Source organism: Phyllostomus discolor, chromosome 6, assembly GCF_004126475.2.
Source record: "Phyllostomus discolor isolate MPI-MPIP mPhyDis1 chromosome 6, mPhyDis1.pri.v3, whole genome shotgun sequence".
Taxonomy (NCBI): domain Eukaryota; kingdom Metazoa; phylum Chordata; class Mammalia; order Chiroptera; family Phyllostomidae; genus Phyllostomus; species Phyllostomus discolor.
Genome location: NC_040908.2, coordinates 29,653,282 through 29,679,747, shown reverse-complemented (window position 1 = coordinate 29,679,747; position 26,466 = coordinate 29,653,282). Strand labels below are relative to the sequence as shown.

Below are 26,466 nucleotides of genomic sequence, written 5' to 3'. Positions count from 1 at the left end.
CCCTGTCTCCCTCCCCAGGGCAGAGGAGGAAGGAAGGAGGTAATTCAATTCATAACCTGCAAGGGGAGGCTCAACTCATCTATGTAACATGATCCAATGAGCCAGCATCTGCAAGGCCCTAGCTCTTCTCCCTCGTAATGTTTCCAGGGTTTCCAACCCCAGACCCGTGGCCACTGCAGTAGTGTAACACATGTCATTTAGAGCTCCTCCCAGCCCCTTTGAGCTATGCACAGGGCACCAAAACGCTTTTATACATCAAGGAGTCTAGAACTGATGAGTTCCAGAAAAACTTGAGGTATAGATGCTGCATTGTGTGTGTGTGTGTGTGTGTGTTTCTGATTTCGCATTGTACATACAACGGTGAACAAGTAGACCCATTCCCCACTGTATGGAGCTAATATTTTAGTTGGGGGAGATGTTCAATAAATGAATAAACGAACATCCAATACTGATAAATGCAACAAAAAGAAAAAAGCAAGGTAAGTGAATGGAGAGTGGTGGAAATGGAGGTGTTATTTTTGATAAGGCGATCTAAAACAATCTCTGATGACATGACCCTTGAGCAAAGATGTGGCCACCTGGCGGAAGATTATTCCAACAAATGCCAAGGTCCTAATGCAGGAGTTTGCTTGGTTTGTTACAGGAGCTAGGAGCCAGTGTGGCTGAGATAGTGTCTGGAGAAGGCTCAGGCGGGAGAGTGTTCGAATATGAAGTCAGAACAATAGCCAAGGACTAGATCGCGTAGGGCGTGTGGCCCATGGGAAGCCTTCGGATTTTATTCTGAGCCAAACAGGGAGCCCCTGGAGGGTTTTCGGAAGAAGAGTGAGATGATCTGATACACTCTAAGGTCGCTCTGTCTACTGTTGAAGGAAAAGTCTGTATGGCAGCAAGTGTAGAAACAAGGAAGGCTTTTGAAGTATCCTAGGTGAGAGATGGTGGTGACCTAGACCAGGATGTGACTGGCAGAGCCAGGGACAGATTATGGGATCTTTCAGAATATCCTTCAGACAAGATATATTTACTGAGCATAAAAATCTAGGGTGAAGTTTTTTTTTTTCTCTTTCGGCATTTTCAAGACTCCCTCTGGCTTGCATAGTTTCTGACAAGAAGTCTGTGATTCTTATCTTAGTGTGTACATAAGTAATGTGCCTTTCTTTTTCTCTGGCTGCTTTTAAGATTTTCTCTTCATCCTTGATTTTCAGCAATTTGATTTTGATGTACTTTGATATTGTATTCTTTGTGTTTATCCTGCTTGGGACTTACTGAACTTCTTGGATCTGTGTTTATAAATTTTATCAACTTGGGGAATCTTTTGACCATTATGTCCTCAAATATTCTTATTGCTACCCCACCATCTCTTTTTGGACTTCAATTACACATATGTTAGACCACCTGATATTGTCTCACAGGTAACTGATGCTCTTCTCTTTGCTTTCTATCTTTTCAGAATTTTTTTCCACACTGTGCTTTACTTTTGGATAATTGCTATTACCATCTCTTCAGGTTTAATCTTTTTTTCCCCCTACAGTATCTAATCTACTGTTAATCCTATCTGGTGACATTTTAGTTTCAGATATTATATTTTTGTATCTCTAAGAGTTCCACTTAGGTCTTTCTCATTTTGTCCATTTATCTCATTATGTTTATCTTTTCCTTTATGTCCTTGAGCATATCTAACATATCTAACATATTTATAACCACTGTTTAAATGTCTTTGTTGTTAATTTTCTAATCTTTAGCATTTTGGAGTCTGTGTCTATTGAGTCGTTTTTCTTTCCTCTTATTTGTGAATTACATCTTCCTGCTTCTTTGCATGTCTGATTTATTAGAGACATTGTACATTCTACATTGTTGACTCTTGATTATGGTGTACTCCATTCAAAAGGGTTGGACTTTGTTCTGGTGGAGAGTTAGGTTACTTATAGATAAGTCTGATATTTTACAGGTTAGTTTTTAAGCTTTTTACAGGCAGATCTAAAGGAGACTTTTCACTGGAACTAGTGTGGTCACACTATTAAGTCATAAGCTTTCTGGGGTCTCCACTATTCAGTGCATTTAGTGAAACGTGGGCACCCTGGCAGGTGGGAACTCGGGTGATTTCTGGATCTGTGAAATTTCTGGGAATTGTTTGGCTCACAACTCTAGCAATTGTTCTTTCCTGGAAGTTGTTTTTTCTTGGTCTTGAGGAATTTCACCCTATACCTGCACAGACTGTTATTTAGCTAAAGATTCAAGAAAGCCCCTAATGCAAGTCTCTGGAGTTCTTTCTCTGGGTGGTTTCTTCCTTTCTGTTACTGCTTTTGTTACAGCTGCCCTGTCCTTCTTGAACTCAAACCTCTATGTCCTCAGTTCAGTGAGATTGCCAGACCCCTCCCTCTACTGCTGTCTGAAAATTGCCTTTGGGCAGAAAATCAGGGCAATCAAAGGCCTCAACTTTTTTGTTTCCTTTCTTTCATGGATCATAACCCTATACTAACTGCTTTTCAGTATCTGAAAATCATTGTTCAGTAGACCTTGTCGGGTTTCCTGTTGTTTATGTTAAAGGGAAGCCTGGATCCAGTACTCCCTCATGGCCTGAGGCGAAGTCCGTGGTTAGATTCTGGGCCTGCTTTGAAATTAGATTGGCAGGATTTGCTAATGGATCAGATATAGGAACAAAAAAGGACTCTTGAGACTTTTGGCCTGAGCAATTGGAAGGATGGATTTGCCATTTACTGAGACGAGGACGGGGTGGCTGGGAGGGAGATGAGAATCAAGAACTTAGTTTTGAAAATATTAATTTTGAGCTGGCCCTTAGACTTCAAGTTGGATGTCAGCTGGATAGCTGGATATGCCAGTCTGGAACTTAAGGGAGCGGTCAGAGCTGAGATCCAAATTTGGGACTTTTTAGCCAGTAGACCACTGGTTCTTAACCCTCACTGCAGTGATGTTAAAATCACTCAAGAAACTTAGAAAAAAAAATCAATATCCAGACTTGACCCTAAGCCCATTCAATCAGAATCTTTGGGGAATCAGACCATGGAATTGATATTTTAAGAAGTTCTCCGGATTATTCTAACATGCAGGCAGGGGTGAGAACCACTCATAAGTGTGATTTAAAGACCCACCGAAGATCAGCTAGGACAACCTGGGCAGCAAAGTAAAATTACCTGGGGAGTTTTAAGAAGTCTTTTTTTTTAAATATCTTTTATTGATTATGCTATTACAGTTGTCCCATTTTCCCCTCTTCACTCCCCTCCACCCTGTACACCCTCTCCCACCCACATCACCCCTTTAGTCATGTCCATGTGTCATATTTATAAATTTTTTAGCTTCTACATTTCCCATACTATTCTTACCCTCCCCCTATCTATTTTCAACCTACAATCTATGCTACTTATTCTCTGTTCCTTTTCCCACTCTCTCCTCCTCCCACTCCCCTGTTGCTAACCCTCCATGTGATCTCCATTTCTGTGATTCTGTTCCTGTTCTAGTTGTTTGCTTAGTTTCTTTTGGTTTTGTTTTGGTGTGGTTGTTAATAATTGTGAGTTTGCTGTCCTTTTGCTATACATGTTTTTTCTTTATCTTCTTTTCTTAGATAAGTCCCTTTAACATTTCATAAAATAAGGGCTTGGTGATGATGAACTCCTTGAATTTGACCTTATCTGAGAAGCACTTTATCTGCCCTTCCATTCTAAATGAAAGCTTTGCTGGATAGAGTAATCTGGGATATAGGTCCTTGTCTTTCATGACTTGGAATACTTCTTTCCAGCCCCTTCTTGCCTGTAAGGTCTCTTTTGAGAAATCAGCTGACAGTCTGATGGGAACTCCTTTGTAGGTGACTGTCCCCTTATCTCTTGCTGCCTATAGGATTCTCCCCTTCATTTTTACCTTAGCTAATGTAATTATGATGTGCCTTGGTGTGTGTCTTCTTGGGTCCAACTTCTTTGGGGCTCTCTGCGCTTCCTGGATTTCTTGGAAGTCTATTTCCTTTGCCAGAATGGGGAAGTTCTCCTTTATTATTTGTTCAAATACGTGTTCAATCTGTTGCTTTTCCTCTTCTCCTTCTGGTACCCCTATAATTTGGATGTTGGAATGTTTAAAGATGTCCTGGAGGTTCCTAAGCTTCTCCTCATTTTTTTGAATTCTTATTTCTCCATTCTTTCCTGTTTGGTTGTTTTTTTCTTCCTTCTGGTCCACTCTATTGTTTTGAGTCCCAGTTTCCTTCCCCTCACTATTGGTTCTCCGTGCATCCTCCTTCATCTCTTTTATGGTAACCTGCATTTTTTCATCTAATTTGCACCCAAAATCAACCAATTCTGTGAGCTTCCTGATCACCAGTGTTTTGAACAGTGCATCTGATAGATTGGCTATCTCTTGGTCACTCAAAAGGATGAGTCCTGGGGCATTGATCTGTTCCTCTGTTTGAGACATATCTCTCTCTCTCTCTTTTTTTTTGGTCTGGTCGCTCCTGTTACAGTGAGGGGTGGAGCCTTAGGTGTTCACTGGGGCTGGGCACCCCAGTTGCTAGATTGTGACGCTGTATATGGGGGTGGGGGGAAAACAATGGCAGTAGCTCTGTTCTCCTGGGACCTCAGTCCCTTCTCTGGGATCCTGGGTTGTGCGCTCTACCCTGGTCCACAATTGCCACCTCACTGGGTCTGCCAGCTGCCACTGGCATACTCAGGGTCCACCCACTGTGATCTTTCGCACCCCAGATGTCTTACGCGCTCCCAGTTGCCTTAGGTGCCCAGTTCTCCCTGTTCTCCGTGCGCCGCCACCCACGCCTGCTCCTCTAGCCCCTCCTACCGGTCTGGATGAACAGGTCTACTTCAACTTCTTGGCTGTCTGACTTCCATTCAGATAAATTCTCTGTCAGTTCTGGGTGTTATTGTGCCTCTAAATTGCTGTTGTTCTAATCTTGGTTGTGCGTGGAGGTACGGTGCGTCCACCTATGCCTCCATCTTGCCAGAAGTCTCAGTTTTAAGAAGTCTTAATGCCCAGGTTCTCCCCTCACCATCCAATTGCATCACACACTCTGGGGATGAGGCTCAGGAATTAGTATTTTGTTAAACTCCTCAGATAACTCCAATGCACAGCCAGGTGGGAACCACTGGGTTCCAGGGAGCCATCGTGGGACCCAGAAGGGAAGAGGTCTGAGGACTGGGCCTCAGTGTCTGAAAGATGGAGCGGCTACGCTGGGGGGAGAACCGAGGGAGAGACATGGCGGGCTTTCCTCAGATGTCTGCACTGTGGCTGTCCATTCATGTTTAAGAATTAAAAATAGAAGATTAGACTGGAAACCCAACGTGCACAGGTGGGGCTTGTGGAGTCGAGTGTCTCCATAGGTCAGTGGGTGAGCAGCCAGACATCCTCCCTGCGGTGTTGCTTCCCTGGGTTCCTTGGGCACCTCATCACCTTCCCCTCCTCAGCTGTTACCTTCTCTGAACTGCATGCACCTTCATCAGTCGCCGCTCTTCCCCCTGCTGTCCGCCTTCCAGAAACATGGCGGAATTCCTCATCCACCAGAACCCTCCCACCCCATCCTCGGTGGTGCTGTTGGTTTGCACCTTTATGTCCCTTTGCCCTCATCATAGTGGGGTCTTAGAGGGACAGCAGATAAAGTCAGGGGATGAGATAATCATCTGGAACCCGAAGTCTACCAACCTTTCATAATCTGAGGATCACTTTAAATGCTAGAAATATTTTTACACAATCTATATGCTAGAAGTTACATATACTTTCAGTTTCCATTAATAGGGAAAGTACATATTGATAGAAAGTCCTCTGAATTAATTCAGCACCACTTTTAAATGCACTAATGGTTTTACATTTACATATATTTGGAAACTAATAGCACAAGCATGTAGGAGACAGTTATGGCTGAGAAGTATGTTCGGCGAACAAATACATCCAGACGCCTTTGCAGTAACTGCAGAGTCGTGGGAGCCAAGTCAGATAACTGGGCCTCGCAGCTCCAGGCCCTGGGAAGCCATCGGAAGTTTTTGAATGGGGCAGGGGCTGTTCCCAGGGCACTTAAGTGCTTGCTCCCTTTATGGCTTTTCCTGTCCATCGTGGCCTCTTTCTCTGGGAGATGAAGGTGAGGTGGGCTACTCAGGAGAGCTTGTAGATAGCGCCAGCTGGCCTCCAGAGCAAATTACCTACCAAAAGAAAACAAAAGAATTTTCATAAAGTTGAGTCTGGGGTTTTTATTCTCCCACTTTCCTCTTCTCCGTTCTTAATCCGATACCGTCAGAAATTCTGTTCCTTCTTCCCTAGCAGGACACGTGGTCAGCCTTTCCCAGCCCTGTGCAAAGCCCTTGATGCACCTTATCACGTTTACTCCTCACCACCGTCCTGTGGAAGTGGGTCCAATTCACATGCTTACTTTACATATGAGGCAACTGAGGCAAAGAGAAGTTAAAGGGCTTTCTCAGATGAAAGAGCTCGTGAGCCCTAAGGCAAAGTTGGTGCTGCCCCAATGATGAGAAATTTAGAGATAAAACATACTTAGTAAATGACTGAATCGGGAAAAGACTTAGAGCTGTACCCAGGCCTACCCAAGGGTCCACCCTCCAGCAGCAGCCTCCCTGGTTTCCTCCAGCATCCCACACACTGGCCCCAGACTCTCCGGCCCCAGACTCTCCGAGCCTGAGTGCAGTTCACGCTCCCCTGAGCTCTGGTCAAACAAAACCTGGTACTGTACACCTCTGGGTCTTCACTTATAGCATGGCCTCTGCCAAGAACACCCTCTCCTGCCCTCTCCCCTTCAAGTAACCAAGTTCCATGTAGCATTCAAGGGCCACTTCCTCCTCAGGGCCCACCTCGATGATTCAGGCTCACAGGCCCACCTTCTTCGTTTTGTTCTGCCAGTGGAGGCCCGACCACACACTTACGACTTTGCTCCCCACCAGACTGTTAGACTCTGCCTTTGAAAAAAATGACAATACCAAAATGCCAATTCAAAAGAATATATGCACCCCTATGTTCATAGCATTACTTACAATAGCCAAGATCTGGAAACAGCTCAAGTGCCCCTCAGGAAATGAATGGATAAAAAAGCTGAGGTTCATTTACAACAAGGGTGTCAAACTCATTTTCACCGGGGGCCACATCAGCTTTGCAGTTGCCTACAAAGGGCTGAATTAGTTTTAGGACTGTATAAATGTAACTACGCCTTAACTGTCAAGGATTTGAAATTATATTTGGCCCTTTGAAGGCAACTGTGAGGCTAATGTGGCCCCTAGAGAAAATGAGTTTGACACCCCTGATTTACACAATGGAACGCTACACAGGAATAAAAAAGAAGGAACTGTTACCCTCTGCAACGGCATGGGTGGAACTGGAGGTTATTATGCTAAGTGAAACAAGCCCGTCAGTGAAAGATACCATGTGATTTCACTTATAGGTGGACTCTCATTAACAAAATAAATGAATGAGCAAAGTGGAAAAAAATAATGACAAAATAAAGTATTTAAGATGTCTATAATGAGCAGACATTATTTCGATAATAATGTCTGCTCATTATGGAACATCTGAAAAGAGAAGCAGAAAGAAGTGGAAGGAAACACCTATTTCCACTGCTAAAATAGAACTACTGAAGAGATTTTCCTACAAGTCTTCTTATGGGGATGAAATTGGGAGTCTTGCTTTTCATGTATGATATGTGATGTACACATGAACTTTTAAAGCATCCCTGCTGTTGGAAGCACTGTATTCTTGGAGAAGATGCTCCACAGCTTGTCAGAAACACAACTGCATCCCCCACAGGACTTGGCCCGGGGACCCCAAGGAGGGCCCTGCTGAAGACCATGTGAGTGACTGAGTGAGTGATTGGGTTGTCTGGGGGTGGAAAGAGGGTGGGTTATGTTTGGTACATGGTACGTGCTAGTTACCACGTACCATTTAGGGGGTTGGAAAATTACAGAGTACTCGTTACCATGTACCATTTAGGAGGCTGGAAAATTACAGAGCACTCACGGACCCATGTCTGCCAACAAAGAGCATTTAAAACAAATCTCGTGAAATTATAGCTTTTGCGATCTAGGAGTTACACAGGCAGGAAAGTACATAGGACTGATGTGTTCAGGGAGAGCCCTGGGAGCAGTGGTGTAGCCATCTTGAGGGTCTGGGAAGGTGGGGTCTGAAAGAGAAAGGCTTTCCCAGCTCCTTTCCCAGGGAGCAGTCCCTGTCACTCAGAGATGACAACATGGAGGCCCCTCAAGGAGGAGCCAGGGCTTCCGCAGGGTGCAGAGGCCTGACTGAAGTGCAGACCGAGAACTGACACAAAGAGAACTCCTTGGGCCTAGCTTTGTCCCTGAGACACCATGTGCATGGTAAGGCGGGCAGGGCACAGGGCAGTGCAGGAGGCGTGCTGTCTGTCCTCTGGGTGAAGGTCAGTCTTTGCTTTCTTCTGAAACAGTAGTCAGTCCAAACGAAAGAGAGGTGAAATTGGTGGTGGTGGTTCTAGAATGTTGCTTGGCCTTTCGCTGCCGCCGGGAGCTGACAGAGGGCAGGCCCTGTGGACTCGGCACCACGTCTGGGGGTCCCCTGCTCCCAGGAGCAGTGATGGAACATCTCCCTGCCTTGGTGGTGGGAAGAGCCCCTGCCCCCCTCCCATCAGCGGCAGAATCAGCTATGAGAATCAAAGCTGAGTGGGCGATGCTTCATTCCTTGGCAGAGAGATGCAAAATAAAGACTGTAAAGACGTTACACATCCTTTTACAGACCTCCAGAATCCCAGCAGCAGGGAAGAGGAGGAGGGACTGACCCATCCCCCAGCCCAGCTTGCTGGCACAGCTCCCACGAGACCAGACCATGGACAGTGTCCACAGCCATGTGACTGTCCTGACCCCCCAGTGTCCTTTCTCCCCAAGAGCCAACAGATCACACGCCAGGCTGGGGGAATACTCCCCACTGCCTTTTGGGGAGTCTGTCCAGCCATGGGGCAGGAGCACCTAGCAGGACAGCTGAGCTTCTGACACATTTCTACTCTGAAAGTCCTGGGCAGTGTTGTCAGAGACCAGAGACCTGCAAGGGAAGGGTCAGCCCCTGTGGGGTCACCGAGTCCTGTTCTGACACCGCCTCCCCCACTTTCTCAGAGCAAGCCTTTCATGCACAGGCTCAGATCGTGCCTCTGAAAGCTGAGGATAATAGCACCTGCCTCATAAATAATTAGGAGGAAAGGTAAATAAACTGTGTGTAAAAATGTCCTTTAAAACCATAAATCCTGCCCTGGCTGGTGTGGCACAGTAGATTGAGTGCTGGCCTGCAAACCAAAGGGTCGCTGGATCAATTCCCAGTCAGGACGCATGCCTGGGTTTTGGGCCAGGTCCATAGTTGGGGGTGTGCGAGGGGAAACCAATTGATGTCTCTTGCACATTGATGTTTCTCTCCCTCTCTTTCTCTCTCCCTCCTCTCTCTGAAAATAAGTAAATAAAATCTTAGAAAACAAAAAACCACGAATCCCACAGAAGCCTAGTAAGGAAAGCAACACGATGCAATGATCAGAGCTGAGGAACGTGGTCGTCGTCCGTGCCTGTGGCTGTGGAGGTGGCTGTGGCAGGGGCCGTGATGCAGTGCTCTGGCAGCCCTCTTTTTCAGATACACTGACACACCTACTCAAGTAAATTCAAGTCCCCACCTCGAATAATCCCTTTAACAACGTCACTCTGCATTTCAGTGTGTAGACAGACCCCAGCTCTCACCCACCCAGGAGTGTGAGGCGTTTCCACCAGCCAGCACTGAAACCCTGCAGCTTTTCTATGTCCTCTCCGGCTGGCCACCGTGACCTCACTGGCCCCCGCACACTTGAGTGCTCGCAGGCAGCAGGAGCCTGAGCGCCTGGCTTTGGTGCTCTCACTGTACACACCGTCCCTGCGGAGGACCTGGAGTCACTGGGTGGCAGTGGTTTTCCTGATAAAACAAGAGATCCATGCAGTGCGTGCGGTTAGGGTCCAGCTGAAACCTCCCACAGTCTTCTGAAAGCTCAGCCTGGCTGCAAGACCCCCAAGCAAGCCCAGAGTGGCTGGCCCCCACTCCCAGGAGATCCTCCCCTCAGATCTCCCAGGAAAGCAAGGTGGGAGGACAAGGGGCAGAGACACCACCTTACAGTTTATAAAGGTACGAATCTAGACTACAGTGGCCCCCTCTTATCACAGGGGACATGTTCCCAAACCCCCAGTGGATGCCTGAAACTACGGACAGTATTGAACACTGTATATGCGATGCTTTTCTTCACACCTGCATCCTTTTCACTTACAGGAAGCACGTTAGGACTCCTCTTTGTCTTGTCTGAATTGCCAGCATCACCACTCTTGCACTTGGGGCCTTTATGAGGTAAAATAAGGGCAACCTGAGCACAAGCTCCGCAGTGCCCTGACAGCCGGGCAGATAAATGAGAGGGCCGCAGCATGGTTGATGGGCAGGTAGCGAGTACAGCCTGGATGTGCCGGACGAAGGGCTGATTCATGTCCTGGGCGGGACGGAGCAGGATGGTGTGAGATTTCGTCATGCTACTCAGAACGGCGTTCAATTTAAAACTCATCAATTATTTCTGGAATTTTCCTCTTAATATTTTCAGACAGTGGTTGACCACAGGGAACTGAAACATTGAAAGTGAAGCTGTAGATAAGGGGGGACAACTGGAATTTTAAAAATACCAAAACCCTCTTTTTAAGATATTTTTAAATTTATTCTTGAGACAGAGGGGAAGGGAGGGAGAAAGAGGGAAACATCAATGTGTGGTTGCCTCTCACATGCCCCCCACTGGGGACCTGGCCCCCAACCCAGGCATGTGCTCTGACTGGGAATTGAACCAGCAACCCGTTGGTTCGCAGGCCGGCACTCAATCCACTGAGGCACACCAGCCAGGGTCCAAAACCCTTTCTTATTCTGCCTATTGAACACCTACCAAATACCCAGTATTGTGTTGGATCTGAGAGAGACTAGAACTGTGACTCGTTTACAAAGGTGCCAGTCCCCGGACTGCGCACACTCTGGAGAGCTCGTGAAGAGTGGTCGGCCTCTATGCAATCACGCTGCACTGAAGACTAGACTCCACCCTGGAGCCCAAGCCCAGTGTGGGGATGAGGGGAGCTGGCATCAGAGGGACCTGAAGGGAGGTGGCCCCTGAGAACCAGAGGGGCCTGAGCGGGCGCGCCCGCCCGTCTGGAGGAACCCAGCAGGCCTGACGGAAGCAGCTGGTTCCTTGGCTGCCCCCATCCTGCCTGGAAGGTTATTGCTCTGGATATAAATAGTCCCCTGCAGTTAGCAGGATAAATATAAACACAGCCTCCTGATCAGGGCTCAGAAACTAAGCTTTGCTTCTGAGCTCCCTGCTGCCACCGCTGCTGTAAAACACAGAATGAGCAAGGGGCGGCATGCGGGCTTCTGCAGGCAAGCCAGCGGGCTGCATCAGTCAGCCTGGGCTGCCATGAAGAAGCGGCACTGCCAGGGGCGTGGGGGCGGCTTCTTTACCACAATCCTGGAGGCCAGAAGTCCAAGCTCAAGGTGTCGGGATTGGTTTCTTTTGAGGCCTTTCTTCCTGACATGTAGGTGGCCGTCTTCTCCATAGTCTTCCCTCTGTGCATGTCTGTGGCCTAATCTCCTCTTCTTAGAGGAGGACCAGTCATATTTAGGGCCTAGTTATGTGACCTCATTTGACCTTAACCAACTGTGTAAAGGCCTTATCAACAAACACAGCCCCATTCTGAGGTACTGCAGGGTTGGGGCTTCAACATATGAATTTGGGGGGACAAGAGGTCAATAAGGCCATCCCTCTGCCTTCAGCCTGAGACATATCAGACCTTCCTGGGCGAAGGAGAGTCAGTCTGCATTTTAAAGGCCACCCTGGAGAAAAAGGTTCCGTATATTTAGTGGGACTAGGATGACTTGAAGATTTCTGGAAATTGATGTTGCTCATTACATATGACTAAAAGCCAGTTTACTTCCACAAAGGATGTGAACAAATTTAAGTGACAGAACTAGAATAAGCCGACTGTAAGCCCTGAGAGGTTGGGGCAGTGTTCTGGCTCAGCTCTTGCACATAGTGGGGATGCAACGGATCTTGTGGACAGGAGAAAGGGGTAGGGAGGAGTGATGGAAGCTTAAAAATAATTGAAAACTGGTAAGAAATGTGCCAACCGCTGGGACACAGTCCTGCAGCAATTGATCATACCACACCGGCTCTGAGCTTCCTCCACTGAGCAGGCAAACCTGGCACTCGGTGCTCCAGACAAGGGACCCGGGACACGAGTCCCCTAGAAAACCAAGGCTTCAGACCCTGAACTGGAGGAAAAATGAATTCCATGCATCTTTAAATAAAGGACCTGGGAAGTGGTGTGTCCCCTGACACAGACATCATCTTCCAAACGGTGCTTCCACCAGGCCTTCCTGAAGGCAGGAGGTGAAGCATTAAATCACAGGGAAGGCGTTTCAGTCCGTGGAGAGCAAGGATGACAGGGTCCACGGCTGCTATTTTCTGATGAGCTGACTTAATGTAGAGGTAGCGTCTAGAGTCATCACTAGAGAGGACTTGCTGCTTAGGGTCTCCAGGCTCTCGTTCAAGGCCCCTAACGGGCAGAGCCTGTGCCATCCCACATCCCAGGTCAGAGGGGAAGCTCCTTGGCATGGCAAACACCCCTCATAGTGGCACACAGTAAGCGCTTCATGACTTTATAAAAGGGAATGAGCAGGCGAGTGCGCATGTCAGTGAGGGCCTATGGTCTGCATGTTTGTGTCTCCCGCACAAATTTCTATGTTGAGACCTAACCCTGAAGGTGATGGTATTAGGAGGGGAGACCTTTGGGAGGTGATTAGGCCAAGAGAGCAGAGCTGGGGTTCTGCTTGTCTTGCTCACCTCGTCCCCACAGTGCCTGACACGGAGCAGGCTTTTGTACTGGGCAAATGAGTACGTATCTGTGAATAAGTCAACCCTGGCTGGTGTGGCTCAGTGGGTTGAGTGCTGGCCTGCGAACCAAAGGGTTGCTGGTTCAATTCCCAGTCAGGACACATGCCTGGGTTGCAGGCCAGGTCCCCAGTAGGGGGGATGCCCAAGAGGCAACCACATGTTGATGTTTCTTTTTCCTCTCTTTCTCCTCTCTTCCTCTCTCTAAAAATAAATGATTTTTTAAAAAGTCTGTGGGGGACCCCTGAAGAAGGTTCAAAGAGGAAGGACGATGCTAGCAAAGCGGGTGAGGGCATTGGGTGCCCGTGTAAGAAGCTCTAGTTCCTCCTGTCACTGGGGAGCTTGCTGTGGCTTGAGCAGGAGGGGGATCTTGGTAGAGCTGTGCTTTGATGCAGTCGATTCGGGACAATGTACAGAACAGACCAGAAGGAGAAAAACTGTTTCCAGAAAACGCGAGCCTGGGATCCTGGTCAACAAGGCCTCGTGGTGCAAACAGGGGGAGGGGCTAAAGCAAGGTGATGAGTGGCAGAATGTGGGACTTGGAGTCAGGCAGACTCGAGTGGGAATCCTGGTTGCCATTTTCTGTGACCTTGGACAAGGTCGTTGACACCGCTGAGCCCCAGCCTCCATCTCCTGCTGCCTGAGATCTGCAGCTCTTGTGCCGCACACCCAGGGCAGGCTTTTTGTGCAAGTCTCCAGCTTGGTGCAGTCACTTGCAGGTTTCAGAGCAAAATCACAGTTGTGCTCTCTGAACCAAAGGCTGAGCTGGGCCTCAGGAGGAGGACTGGAAAGAGCTGTGGGTGTGTGGTTTGGGCCTGCTTGCTGGTGCTGTTCTTTCATTCGTCACTGTACTTCTGGGCTTTGGTTTCCTCAGCTGAATAATGAGCATGACCCCCACTGGCCAGGAGTTGCTCTGAGGAATAATACATCTGTGAAAGTACAGTCAGAGTGCTGGGCATGGGCTAGGGGCTCCCTACAGCCAGCCCCTCCATCCCTCACTTCCTGTGAGCTGGTGGGGGGGTCAGGAGGGGGCGTCCACCTCCCTTCCCTGTAGGTGGCTGAGAGCAGAATGTGCAGTAGAAACTGGGTCCCACCCCATTTGGAGAAGGAGGTGCCCCTCACCCCCTTAGCATCAGTCCAGGGGCCGCAGGTCCAGTCCCTCCGGACCCAGTTAGGCCCTAACCAAGACCCTTAGGTTCACTAGCCTGTACAGCAGGGGGCCTGTCGGCGGGCCACCAGGGCAGACACAGGGTTCTGCAGAGACCGCTAGAGCACTTCCCTGTCTGCGACTTTAAAGTGTGGGTTTGTTTGCATTTTGTCTTCTCATCTTTATCACTCCACTGGAGCAGCCAACCAGGCTGCCTTCTGTGAGAAGAGGGGAGGGGAGGAGGCGAGTGCCGGGGACAGCGTGGATAGATCCAGAGCAAGCACAAAGGCCCCTGGGCCTGAGTGAGTCCTCCTGAACTTCTCAGGCACTTGGGCCCCTCTTCCTACCCCTCCCTGCCGCCCGGGCACAGAGCCCTCCTTCCCATGGGCGGGGATGAGGGGTGCTTCTCCAGGCGTGTGAAAACTAAACTGACAGGGAAGTTGGAACTGTCCACATGACAGCTGGAGTCCCTGCTTTATGGGAACCACCACAGGTTGCCTTTTTAAAAATCTGCTCCTTTATGATAAATGATTTGAGGTAAAAGTGATTCAAGTGACATGGTGTTGACAGCTCCAAGCTGAGGTGGGCGGACCTGCCTTCTTCCCACAGCCAGGTCTCTCTGCTCTTCTGAGAGGTGACCGGGCCTATCACAGCCCTGTGTTGGGGACCCGAGGTGGGGGAGCAGGGAACAAAGCCAGGGTCACATCGTGGTTTTCCTCCCCTCATTCCAGCTCCTGTTGGCCAGGGCTTTGCCCCAACAGCGACTGTCCCGCCGTCCTTGACCCTGGATTTCAGTCTTCTCCCACAGCTCTGGGCTGAAGCTAGGGCTCTGCTCTTGTTGTGGGGGGCAGGAGGAGTGGTGATCTCACTTCTGAATTAGTCATCAGAGAGATGGGGACAGATCTGCGAGGGGAGGGGCCAGGACAGAGGATGGGCTCTGTGTAAACGAGCCCTCTTCGACCTGTCTTCCGGCAGCTGCAGCTCCCAGGCCTGAGCTGGATGGACAGCGACTCCAGGGCGAGGAGAAGGAGGAGCTGCCCTGGAGGCAGGAGCCATTAACCAGCCTTTAATAACTCATTTGGCTGAATGATTTCTGGTGAGGGGAGAAAACCTCAACCACACAGATGAAGCGCAAAGTCGGGAGAGGTTCAGGTCACTCCACCGGCGAGGAGAGTAGTGTCAGGTCCAAAGCCGATTCTCGGGGCCACCTGCCCATTGCTCATAGTTTACCCAAACTTGTCTGATGTGAAAAATCACCAGCCTGCAGCCTGTGGCATTCAGTCTTCTAGACCCTGGCCTCTCAGCCACCACCCCCTGCCCTCCTGCCCTCTTCAAACAGAGTGCATCATCCCAAAGGCCCCCACAGAACAAGCCAAAAGCAAGCAGGAAAATGGTGAGGGGCCCACTTTTTCCATGAGTCTTGCTGGCCGCTGCCTCTTTGGCCTCAGTCACGGAGCACCCAGTGTGGGCCTGGCCCACACCGGCTGTGGAGCAATGGAAACCAGGCACGCGGCCCTCAGGGAGCGGTCCATCCACTAGCTTGCAGTTTAGACCAATCCACGAACACCAACATGTACAGCAGCCCACCGTTTCAACTCTTCCACAACAGCTCCATTTCCCCACCCCGCTGCCACTCCCAATTTAGGGATTGGAGGAGGTAGAGAAGGTGGCGCCCCCTCACCCAGCCCAGGGGCCAGAGCCTGAAGAAAGCTCAGAGGGGTTGTTGCCACTCACCTGGAACCACCGAGGAATCTGAGGCCCAGGGAGGAGGAAGGACAGCAAGTCAATGATAGACTCGCCCTTGCGGGTGTATATATACAGGAGCTTTTCCTTGTCACCAAAATTCCTAGTCATGGCCTGTCTGTATCTTGCCTCAGGTGAAACCGTAAGGTACTTCAGCTGTGACCCAAGGGCCACACCTCACCCGTGGTGTTTCCCAATTGAGCCTGCTTCATTTTGAGCACTTACCCTGTCCTGGGCACTGTGGAAAGCATGTGGGAACCACCTCCTCATTTATTCCTCACAACAACCTTTCAAGCAGGCAGTCCCCAGGCCATTTTTAGGGGAGAAGTAACCCATTCACATTGCTCCACCAGCAAGGGAAAGCACCAGGGTGTGAGTCCACAGCTCCTGCTCTTAGCTTCTGCTCTCGACTCTCCAAGAAAGGTGATGTCAGTGCTTCCCAAGCTGCAGGAATGGAGACTTGCTGAGTTTATCTTCCGCAGCTGGAGGTTTCCAGTGCTTGTCAGTTTCTAAAAGGCAAAGCATGTTGCCAGACGCCAGGTTCAGGTGCTGGAAAATCTGCTAGAGAAGCCAGGTGAAGCTCCCACTCCCACAAAGCTCCCTTGAAGTTCAGCCCCAGGACGAGATGGAGGGGGTAGTTCCCTCAGCCTTGTCCTCTTCTTGCACAGGTTTGCACAAGCCATCAGCGAGTGTTCCCTGCGCACTGTGTGTGGGGGAGGCACCAGGCTGCAGGTGGGAGCCAGCCAGACTGAACCACCCACATGGCCAGCCCTGGGCACTCTCGCAGCGGGCCACGCCTCGCTCAAGCCACGTCTCCACTCCTCCCTCTCAAAATCTCACCCACCCTTCTGGACTGAACCCAAATACCTCTTCCTCTTCCTCTCTCTCTTTGTCAGTCATTCTACCAAAAGGACTTCAGCCCTGACCCTGATCCTGACGTGAGCTGGTCTGGCTGCGCCTAGGCCTTGGGGATGGTTCTGTTTCCCAGGTGATTCTGTTGTGCAGCCGGAGTGAAAAACTGCCATACCAGCCGGAAGCCACCCCCTTCTTTCTCTTCCGAACTCTTTCGCGTTGGACTTCTCCCTCATCTCAAGCTGCTTCCTCTACTCTCCAGTCTGGGCCCTGCCACTTGCTTGTTCTGTGATCTGTGATCTGAGCAAGTGATTTAACCTCAGTGTCTTTATCTATTAACTGTGACTTCATTTACTAATCTCACAGTTGGGGATGATAATAACTCCTCTGTCATTTGTCACATCTCCATCAATTATACATGTACCATTATTGCCTACCATTAAGAATTCAAAATGCTATCACATACACTGTTGGGTCATTCATTGTAAAATCTATCCTGATTTCAGGGAGGTTGAAACTCAAGGGAAAAAGGTGTGACTTAGAATGAATGAGTGTTTCACAGAGCTGTAGTGAGGGCGAGATGCACTGGTATACGTGAAGCCTTGGCAAAGTGCCTGGAAGCAGTGAGGGCTCCACACACGTCAGCTATTATTATCCCCTCCGCAGTCTCCTTCCTCACCGAGCGCTTTCACGACTTTCCCCAGCCGTTCTTCCAGCCCCACTTCTCCCGAGGGGTTTGGGACTTCTCCAGGCTGGATGTCTTCCCCTGAAGGGTGACTTGCACAAGGACACGTGGACAGCGCCGAGGTTCCGGGGCTGGAGCTCATGTCCTAGGGAAGGCTCACTGGCCCAGTGTTCTCTCAAGTCCAGCGGCTCCTCCACGGAGCGTTGCCAGAAGCCCCCCTTTTCCTCCCCCGCTGTCAGTGTCTGGGCTCCGGTCACGGAGCAACCCGACGCCCCATCCTTCACCCCACAGCCCACCCCACAGCTCCCCCTGTTCCATGTTTGGAGAGGGAGGGGCACTGGCAGGCCGGGCTGCGGACTGGGCCTTGGGTGTGAGCTTCAGGCTGCTTCATTATTAAAGTGAGGCTGTCAGTCCCTCCTCTGGCCCGTCAGGAAGGACGGGAGGAGATGGGAATGTTGGGAAAGGCTTCTCAGAGGAGTGCGCCTTACAGACAAGTGGGCCCATGGCAGGGTTGCCAGACTTAGCAAATGAAAATACAGGACTCCCAGTCAAATTTGATCTTCAGATGAACAACGAATCACATGGGAGACACTTATACTAAAAAAAGAAGTCATTACTTGAAGTGATAGTAATATTTAACGAAGCATCCTGTATTGTATCTGGCAACCCTAACACTGCCTTTCCCCTCCCCCGCTCACTGACGGCACATTCCAGTTTTCCTGCTCTTTCTGGTATTTAACTCCCAGCCTTTAAAGTTCCTAAAGTGTTTCCTTTCAGTCATTCAGTCAGCACGTAACTATCGGTGCCTAATTTATACAGCATTTCCTCATTGCCTGGAGAGTAGAAAGATTCCTGATAACAATAAACCTTTAAGAGAACAGTGCAGGGCAGATTTCACCCAGGGAGGTCATCAGGGATATAATATTCTCTCTTAAAGGAAGTGTGCCAGCCCATTTGCAACAGAAGCATCAGGAGACAGTTGCCAAATGCAGGTTCCTGGGCCCCTCTTCTGACCTGGCAAAGAGCCTGGAAATAGTGAGAGCTCAATGTACTAAATAAACCTCTGGAGTGGGACTTGCCTTGGAATGTGCATTTGAATCATACATCCCAGTTGCTTGGAACAGCCCTGGTTTATACGTGCTGTCCCCGGGGAACTGTTAGCAGCACCCTGTTACTCCCACAAGTATCCTGGATTGGACCATCAGCTATATTTCTCCCCTCAGAGTTGGTGCTACAGAGGTGGCTGAGGTGATGAACCAAGACTTCCCATCTTCTGGTGCAGCGGGGAGGGCTTCAGGGTCAGCTCAGAAAAAGCTTTAAAGTTATGACTTGGGCGAGTACCGTCAATGCCCTTGACCCGAGTCCCGGCCCACATTGTTGGGGTTGATGATGCCTCCCTCGCAAGGTGGCTAAAGGGACTGGATGTGCCACCAGAGGGATGTGTCACAGAGGCTCCACCCACAGCCCACCATACAGTTCAGTGCTGGCCTCCCCATCTCGATTCCAGGCTCTCCGAGCTGAACTCCAGAGGCCCTGTCACCAGGGCCCCCATTTGCAAGGGCGGCACCAGACAGGCTGTGGGAACGAGCTTAACAGCTTTTGTCAAAGTGGCATAATAAAGCCCCCAAGTGTCTGCTCTTTGCAAACGGGAATGGCAGATCAATTGTGGCATAAACAAAAGAGCAGGCTTGGTGCAAAGCTGGGGACGGATTACGCCTCTGCAGGGTATGATTGGGGAAGGAGAGGATTTTCAGGGTGGCCGGGTTTGTCTTTTCTCATCCTGAAGCCTCGAGGCCCCTCTCCAGAGCATCCTGCATCCTGACTCCCCGCAGATTGTCAGAGCATGGGGGGCTAGCCAGATGTTTCCCACACTGGGAAGCATCTGGCTAGGCAGCAGCCCAGGCAGGGACCCCAGCAGGAAGCCTGACCCCGGGGCCTTCGCATCCCCCAGAGTTCTGAGTCTATTAGTGGGGAAGGAGGGGACACCATGCCCCCTCCACCTGTCTCCTGAGCTGAGCTGACAGTGTGGCCTGGAGGGAGGCAAAGCGGGCACAGGTGTCAGACCTCAGCAATAGGAGCAGTGAGAGGGACATTTGCATTGAGTGCCTTCTGCATTGTCAGAGAACCTCGTGACCTGCCTGTCCACTTCTGGGAAGAGAGTGCCACCGCTGGTCAAGCATTTGGCCTCATTTTGGGCCTGCAGTCATGACCATGAGGAGACCCCAGGACAAGTCCTGGCCCAGACTCTCCTCGGGGGCAGAAGGGCAAAGCTGTGCCCTGGCCCAGGGATGAGCTGCTGGCAGCAGAGGGCTGAGCATCTGTGTGAAAACTCTGAGAAGGCAGCCCAGAGACTCTATGAGGGCAGAGACTGTCTCTCTTGTTTTCCACCGTATCCCCGAGCCTAGTTGGTAGGAAGCCTGCCAAACCATGTCACTGTCTGCGGAGGGATGAATGGTGGATGTTGGTCTCGCAGCTGTGTATCTGGTGGCGCTGCGATGTAGGGGCCCTAGCATAAGGCCATACCTCTATGGGGAAGGAGAAAGGGGAGTAGAGAAAAAGGTCTCATTCTGGTTCCATCTTTAGGGACACCCAGGGGGACACATGCTCAACAAGAGACCCGACTCCAAAGGGAAGCCTGGGGTGGAATCCAAGAGTCCAGACAAAGAGGAGTTTGCAGGGATCTGAGGATGCTCTGGGAGAAGGAAGAGATGACCTTTGACTCAGAGGGTGGGTCAGGCAGGGGCAGTCCTGTGGGGACTCCAAGGGGCAGATGAGAACCCTGCTTGTGAGCAACCAGCAAGCCTCTTAGCCAGAAACAGTGGTGCCCTCAGCGTCTGCTCCTCCTGCTGTGCCCAAGCCCTGGGTCAAGTCTGGTTTGAATGGCCCCGCCTGTCCCAGCTGTGCCGAGCCACAGGTGATGTGTCCACCTTGGTGGGAACATTCAAGCAGGAGCAGTGGCCCCTGTCCCCAGCAACAGGCTCTGGGAAGAGAGCCACAAGAGGAGAGAGGACTCTTGGGGATAGCAATCATGACTGAGCCTCAGCCCTGGAGGACTGCAGTTTGGTTTTCTAAGAGCAATGGCGGCTTTTGTGGTGCTCTCGGGAGACAGTCCTGGTTACATGGCTAATTTGGTCTTTCACTCTCTTGTGGCCAAATTCTGAATCTAGGGATATAATCCATCTTCCTCAACGTGGGTTCACAATCATAAAATTTTCTCCTAACTTGAGCCACTAGGCATAAGATCAAGACCATGATCAGGTAAGTGGGCATTTCTTCCAGGGAATCTAGAGACTGATTAGCACACAGGTTTAAGGAATTATTCTGAAAAAAATATTCTCTCGGGCCCTTTTAAGGAAATACTAAGCCCAGAGAGACAAAACTCTACTTCCTCCTTCCCAGGGCTGCCCCACCCCACTAGCAGTGCACAGGTAGCCCTCTTGACATTGGGTACGAATGAAAGAGGGAAGCCCCTGACCTTTTGCTGCAGAGGTGTTGAAAGGTGCCATAGTGCTACTCAGGCAGATGATTCATTTTCAACGCATACTCCAAGCAGCAGTGAATCTTCCTACCAAGAGATTAACCCCCTCTTAAAACCAGAGTCAGGCCGCCACGAGTGCCACAAAGGAACTGAAGCCAGTGGCAGGCTGCGGGCTCCAGTGGGCGGGGGCACAGCTCCCGCTCTGTGCTGCGCTGCGTGGCACGGGCTGAGCCTGCTGGTGGGAAGCCAGGCCTTCTGCAGAAATCAGTTGATAAAGAATCTCCTTTAAAGACTGTGCTTTGAGTAAGTGGGTGAATTAAGACTTAATTATAAGAGTTCGAAGCAATAAGCAGCTGCCAGGCACAGAGCCGAGCTGCCAGGACAGAAGCAGCACAGGACCGCACTGGACCAAAACCTTTCCATTCGCAGGTGAGAGCAGGGGTGATGGCTCCTTGGGTGAGAAGAAGCTGACACTCAACAGCAAAACATGTTTACTCTCTGAAGACTGTGGACTCACTCTCAAACAATCCTTTTGTCGGTTGCATAAGCCTCTTTTCAGAGACCATCAAATATAGCTCTCTGGACTGAATACACTCTCCCTGGTCCCCAGAAATTGAAATTCCATAAAAATGAAGCCTTTAATGGAATTCTATCCTGATGAGGCCGAGGCATGCCACTGGTTACATTAAAAAACCGATTTGAGGAATCAGAGAGCAGCTGACACTTGCTTTGTAGGCATCTCCGTGGTTTGTACTGGTGCGGTGGTTTCTGTTTTGTGTCCTGATCAGTCCTTCCTAGTGACCATCTTGCCCCACCCATTTTAAAAAGGTTTTGTTTATTTTTAGAGAGAGGGGGAGGAAAGTGAAAGAGAGGGAGAGAAACATCAATGTGCAAGAGATACATGGACTGACTGGTTGCCTCTCGCAGGCCCCCAACTAGGAACCCAGATGCAACCAATGCATGTGCCCCGACTGGGAATTGAACTAGCAACGTTTTGGTTCCTAGGCTGGCATTCAGCCCACTGAGCTACACCAGCCAGGGCTTGGCCTACCCATTTTAACTTAAGATCCCCAACAGGAGGGGCCATGTCTCCTACAACAGCCTATGGGCTGACAAAATCAGGAATAATGTCGAATGCCACTACGGGAGAGAAATGTCTACATACTAACTCCTCTCCACCTGAGCGATGCCACTCAAGGTAGAAACCATGTCATCACCTGCATAATCAGAGCACGCACCCAGTAAGGACCTCCTGTCCAACCAGGACCTCACTAACCCTTGTCCTGTCTCTGCAGGTTTCGGCATGACCACACCCGCCACTGTAGGCGGGAAGGCTTTCCTCATAGCCTACGGGCTGTTCGGCTGCGCCGGGACCATCTTGTTTTTCAACCTGTTCCTGGAGCGCATCATCTCGTTGCTGGCCTTCATCATGCGCACCTGCAGGGAGCGTCAGCTGCGCCGCAGTGGCCTGCTGCCCGCCACCTTCCGCCACGGCTCGGCGCTCTCGGAGGCCGACTGCTTGGCAGGCTGGAAGCCCTCAGTGTACCACGTGTTGCTGATTCTGGGCCTGTTCGCTGTGCTGCTGTCGTGCTGCGCCTCGGCCATGTACACCAGCGTGGAGGGCTGGGACTACATGGACTCACTGTACTTCTGCTTTGTCACCTTCAGCACCATCGGCTTCGGGGACCTGGTGAGCAGCCAGCACGCCGCCTACAGGAACCAGGGACTCTACCGCCTGGGAAACTTCCTCTTCATCCTGCTCGGCGTGTGCTGCATCTATTCTCTCTTCAATGTTATCTCCATCCTCATCAAGCAGGTGCTCAACTGGATGCTGCGAAAGCTGAGCTGTCGCTGCTGCGCCCGCTGCTGCCCTGCACCCGGCGCACCCCTGGCACGGCGCAACGCCATCACCCCCGGCTCCCGGCTGCGCCGCCGCCTGGCTGCGCTCGGCGTAGACCCCGCGGCCGGCGACAGCGACGCCGAGGGCCGCCGCCTGTCAGGAGAGCTCATCTCCATGCGCGACCTCACCGCCTCCAACAAGGTGTCGCTGGCGCTGCTGCAGAAGCAGCTGTCCGAGACGGCCAACGGCTACCCGCGCAGCGTGTGCGTCAACACGCGCCAGAACGGCTTCTCGGGCGGCGTGGGTGCGCTGGGCATTATGAACAACCGCCTGGCCGAGACCAGCGCCTCCAGGTAGACTGCCCGCCTGCCTGCCCTTCTTGCTGCGCCAGGGACCCTCGCCAGGCTGGTGTACCACCAGGCGTGGCTTGCTTTTCTTCTCTCAGACGCTGGCGCTTTCTTAATCTTTATCCAATAAAATGAAACCAAAAAAAATTTTTTTAAAGAAATACTATTTGGCCAGGCCTGATGTTATCAGTGGCAGGTTTTGGGGGAACCTATTTTACTTGTGGGTCCCCTCTTGGAGAACCGTGACCCCGAGTAGATTCTCCTCCAGGGAGAGAAAAAGTGGCACCCAATCCCTCACCTGGTGCATACCGCAGCGAGGAGAGTGCCAGCCCTAGGTTTTGCAGACTGGCATGAAACTCGGGCCCCATGCACATAAGCAGCCGGCAACCCCAAAACATATGGTGCAACTTTACATGGCTCTGAATTACCTCCGCAGCATTTAGAATCCTGGCCCAGCCTAGCAGCTTCCTTCTGGTCGTCAGAAGTGATATAGTCACAGTTTTGACAGGTGGGGGTGGGGAGAGCCATCTGGTACCTCCCGATGTATATATATAGCACAGCCGCTACACACAGAATGGTGTAGTATTACGCAATGAGATGAAACACAGAACCAACTTGCGGACTGCGGCGTTCCCCCGAGATTTGGAAATTGCAGTGGTAAGGGGCTTAGCTGGCCTTTCTCAGCCTGTGGTTCACTTAGCGCAGTGCACATTCAACTACTTTGGATGAAAGAAACCCAGGGTGGCCTGCCTGCCGGGAGGGGAGCACTGGGCTGCAGGAGCCCTGCTCCGCTTCAGCTGCCTGATCTCAGAGGCTCCCCTTACGTCTCTGAGTCTCCCAACCCTCCTTTCTTTCACGAGCATCATCCATTTTGCGTTGCTAGTGTGTATTTTTTTCCCTAACTCCCATTGATCAGTTCAACGTTTTTCCCTTTTAGAGAGCCTGATGGTGCAGAGCGCAGCCTCCAGCCCTCCCCTCCTTCTCCGACTCAGGGCTGCGCCAGCTGCACCCTTGAGGCACCAGGGCCCGCAGCACCAGGAAGTCAAAGCAGCCGTCCTACAATGTCAGAGAACTTGACTCCAGAACCCACAGTGTTTTGAGGGCACATCCCATTCTAAATCTTATTTGGCCCCCACTGGTAATCAGGTGAAGTTGTTTCCTCCACACACGGTGTGTATTGGAGGTAGAGGAAGGCAGGAGGGAGGGAGGGAGCTGGTGGAACAGCAAGATGAAAGCAATTTTAGGATTCAGGTTCAGGTCTGAATGATCCTCAAGCTGACAGACAGGTTCTCCCAGACTCACCCTCTGCCACATGGACCTGGGGGAAGGTCAGATGCCCATCCTTTATTGAAAGGATAAGGACCTTGGGATATGAAGGAACAACACTCTTTCAGCCCATTTTCTCATCTGAAAAGACAACGATTCGAGGACAAATGTGATAGTCTAGTCAGACACACATATATTATATTTATATATATATACACATATGTATCTTCTGACAGGAAGTCTTAGAAAAGCACTGGACACCTCACACCACCGAAAAGCATCGAAAGCCATGAGATCTCCCTCCCTGGCAGTGAGGGAAGCATATGAGCCTGGAATACACACACACTACTATTAAGAGTCACACTTAAATGTCAGCCTCTTCATTCCCCTTCTAGTTCATGGCAGAAAGAAAAAAGATAAGTTGGGATCTCAGTGACTCTCCAGCTACTTTGGGTAATTTCTAGTTTGTGCTGAAATAGGTTTGAAAACACAAGCCCTAGTTGGGGTGAAGCCAGTGAGGCAGAGCGGAGGGGAGAGAGGTCAGGCTGCTTCCTCTGAAGGGAAGGAGTCCTGGGAGCCCCGCCTCCAGAGGATCCATTGGGACTGTCGGGCAGCTCCTGAGCCCCGCCCCCCTCCCCCCTCCCCCCCCCCCACCGCCCCGTGTCTCAGTGATGGCTGTGGTCTCGCTGAAGGGGCTGCACACACAGGCACACGCTTTCTAGGGCCGGGTCCTCTCACAGGACCTAGAAATAAGGTGTCAAATATATCCCTTTAAAAGAGCGAAAGATTAAAAGGCATCCAATTAGAGGTGTCACCTAGGCAATGAGAAATAACTTGGGGATCTGAGCCATCCAGATGGGGAGGTAGAGATCCCCATGATAGAGGCACCTGGACCATGAGGTCTCAATAGCAGGCCAAACAGCAGCCCACCTGGAGGGAGTGAGCCCCCACGACAGCACAGGGGGCTTATGACCCAGCTGTCAAGGCTCTTTGAGCTAGATGGGCCAAAGAGGTGGCCAGGTGATCCCGCTGACCAGCACATAGGACTACCCAGAATCCCATCCCCACAGGAGGAACCAGGACCTGCCTCCCCAGAAGAAAAATCTCAAAACCTTCTTTGGCAGCAGTTCTTCCTAAAGTCTATCCTAAAGTGCTCGTGCCTCAGCCTTAGCTGCTGTCGCTCCATTTCCTTTGCTTTCCTTTCCTTTCCTTTGCCTTTGGAAGGAGGAGATTATGGGCAGGTTGGGCAAGCTTCTGAAGGAACCAGAGTTGTGGTTTGAGGAGGCAGGGAAGGGACCGTTCCCTCTCAGCAACCTCCCAGAGAAAGACCACGCTCCAACATACAGTGGTAGCTCAGGTAGCTCAGCGGCAGGCGTGTATTTCTGCCCAAGTTCTCCTGGTCCCTCCCCCATCACTGTCCATCACCTCAGGCCAAAGAGCTCAGTGCCCCAGATGCCAGGGAATGCTCCTAGGGAAAGCCAGACTCCCAAGTTTGAGGGGATTCATGAAGCCTAGACCCACACCTAAAGGGCTTGTTTGACACCCTGCTCTAGGGTGGGCATCGAGAACCAGAACTCCTTAACGAGCAGGGGTGGGGTCTTCCTATCATTTCAGGAACAGCGGTATTGATAAGGGCCCCCTTCTGTGGTGCAGATCCTTCAGAACCTCAGGCTAAGAAAGGGCTCCATTTTCTTAGACGCTGTGGCCTTGCCCGCCAGGTGGGGGTCTCCGGTTTGACCCGCAGCTTGCTCACTGCAGTCTACAACTCCCCAGGTGCCAGGCGTTGCTTCCTAACCTTAGGCCCACACTCACCCCTCCAGTGCTGGGGCCATGGGGCAGAGATGGCATGGGCTTTCATTAAATAATTATATATATATATATATATATATATATATATATATATAACTATTTTATTTTATTTTATTTATATTTTTAATTTTTTATTTTATTTATTTTATTTTGGACACAAGCTTTTAAGAAGCCCTTGCCACCCAGCTGTGGCCATGCAGAGGCTGGGGTCTTAGTGAATAGCCAGGCCTTCTCAGAGCTGAGCAGGCAAGTAGAGAAGCCACCCATGGGGTCCTTGCTTGCTAATAAGGCCAGGTGAGGTCCTGACTCGGCCCCCTATATCCTCTGATTGAAGCCAGAGCCTCCTGGCCTGGTAAGAGAGGCAGAAGTCTCAGGCAGCCTTGGGCACTCAGCTTGTGGAAAATGCCTGATGG

The 26,466-nt window shown here is 50.7% G+C and overlaps 1 protein-coding gene across 1 annotated transcript in view; it reads left to right on the top strand.

The window, feature by feature from the left end:
* The window catches only part of KCNK12 (potassium two pore domain channel subfamily K member 12), a 42,056-nt gene extending 18,912 nt beyond the window's left edge, over positions 1–23,144 (top strand). The window contains exon 2 of the mRNA XM_028517316.2: positions 22,087–23,144. Coding sequence (XP_028373117.1) covers positions 22,087–22,988 — 902 coding nt within the window. The 3' untranslated portion in view covers positions 22,989–23,144. The remainder of the gene's footprint in view (positions 1–22,086) is intronic.
* The last annotated feature ends 3,322 nt before the right edge of the window (positions 23,145–26,466 follow it).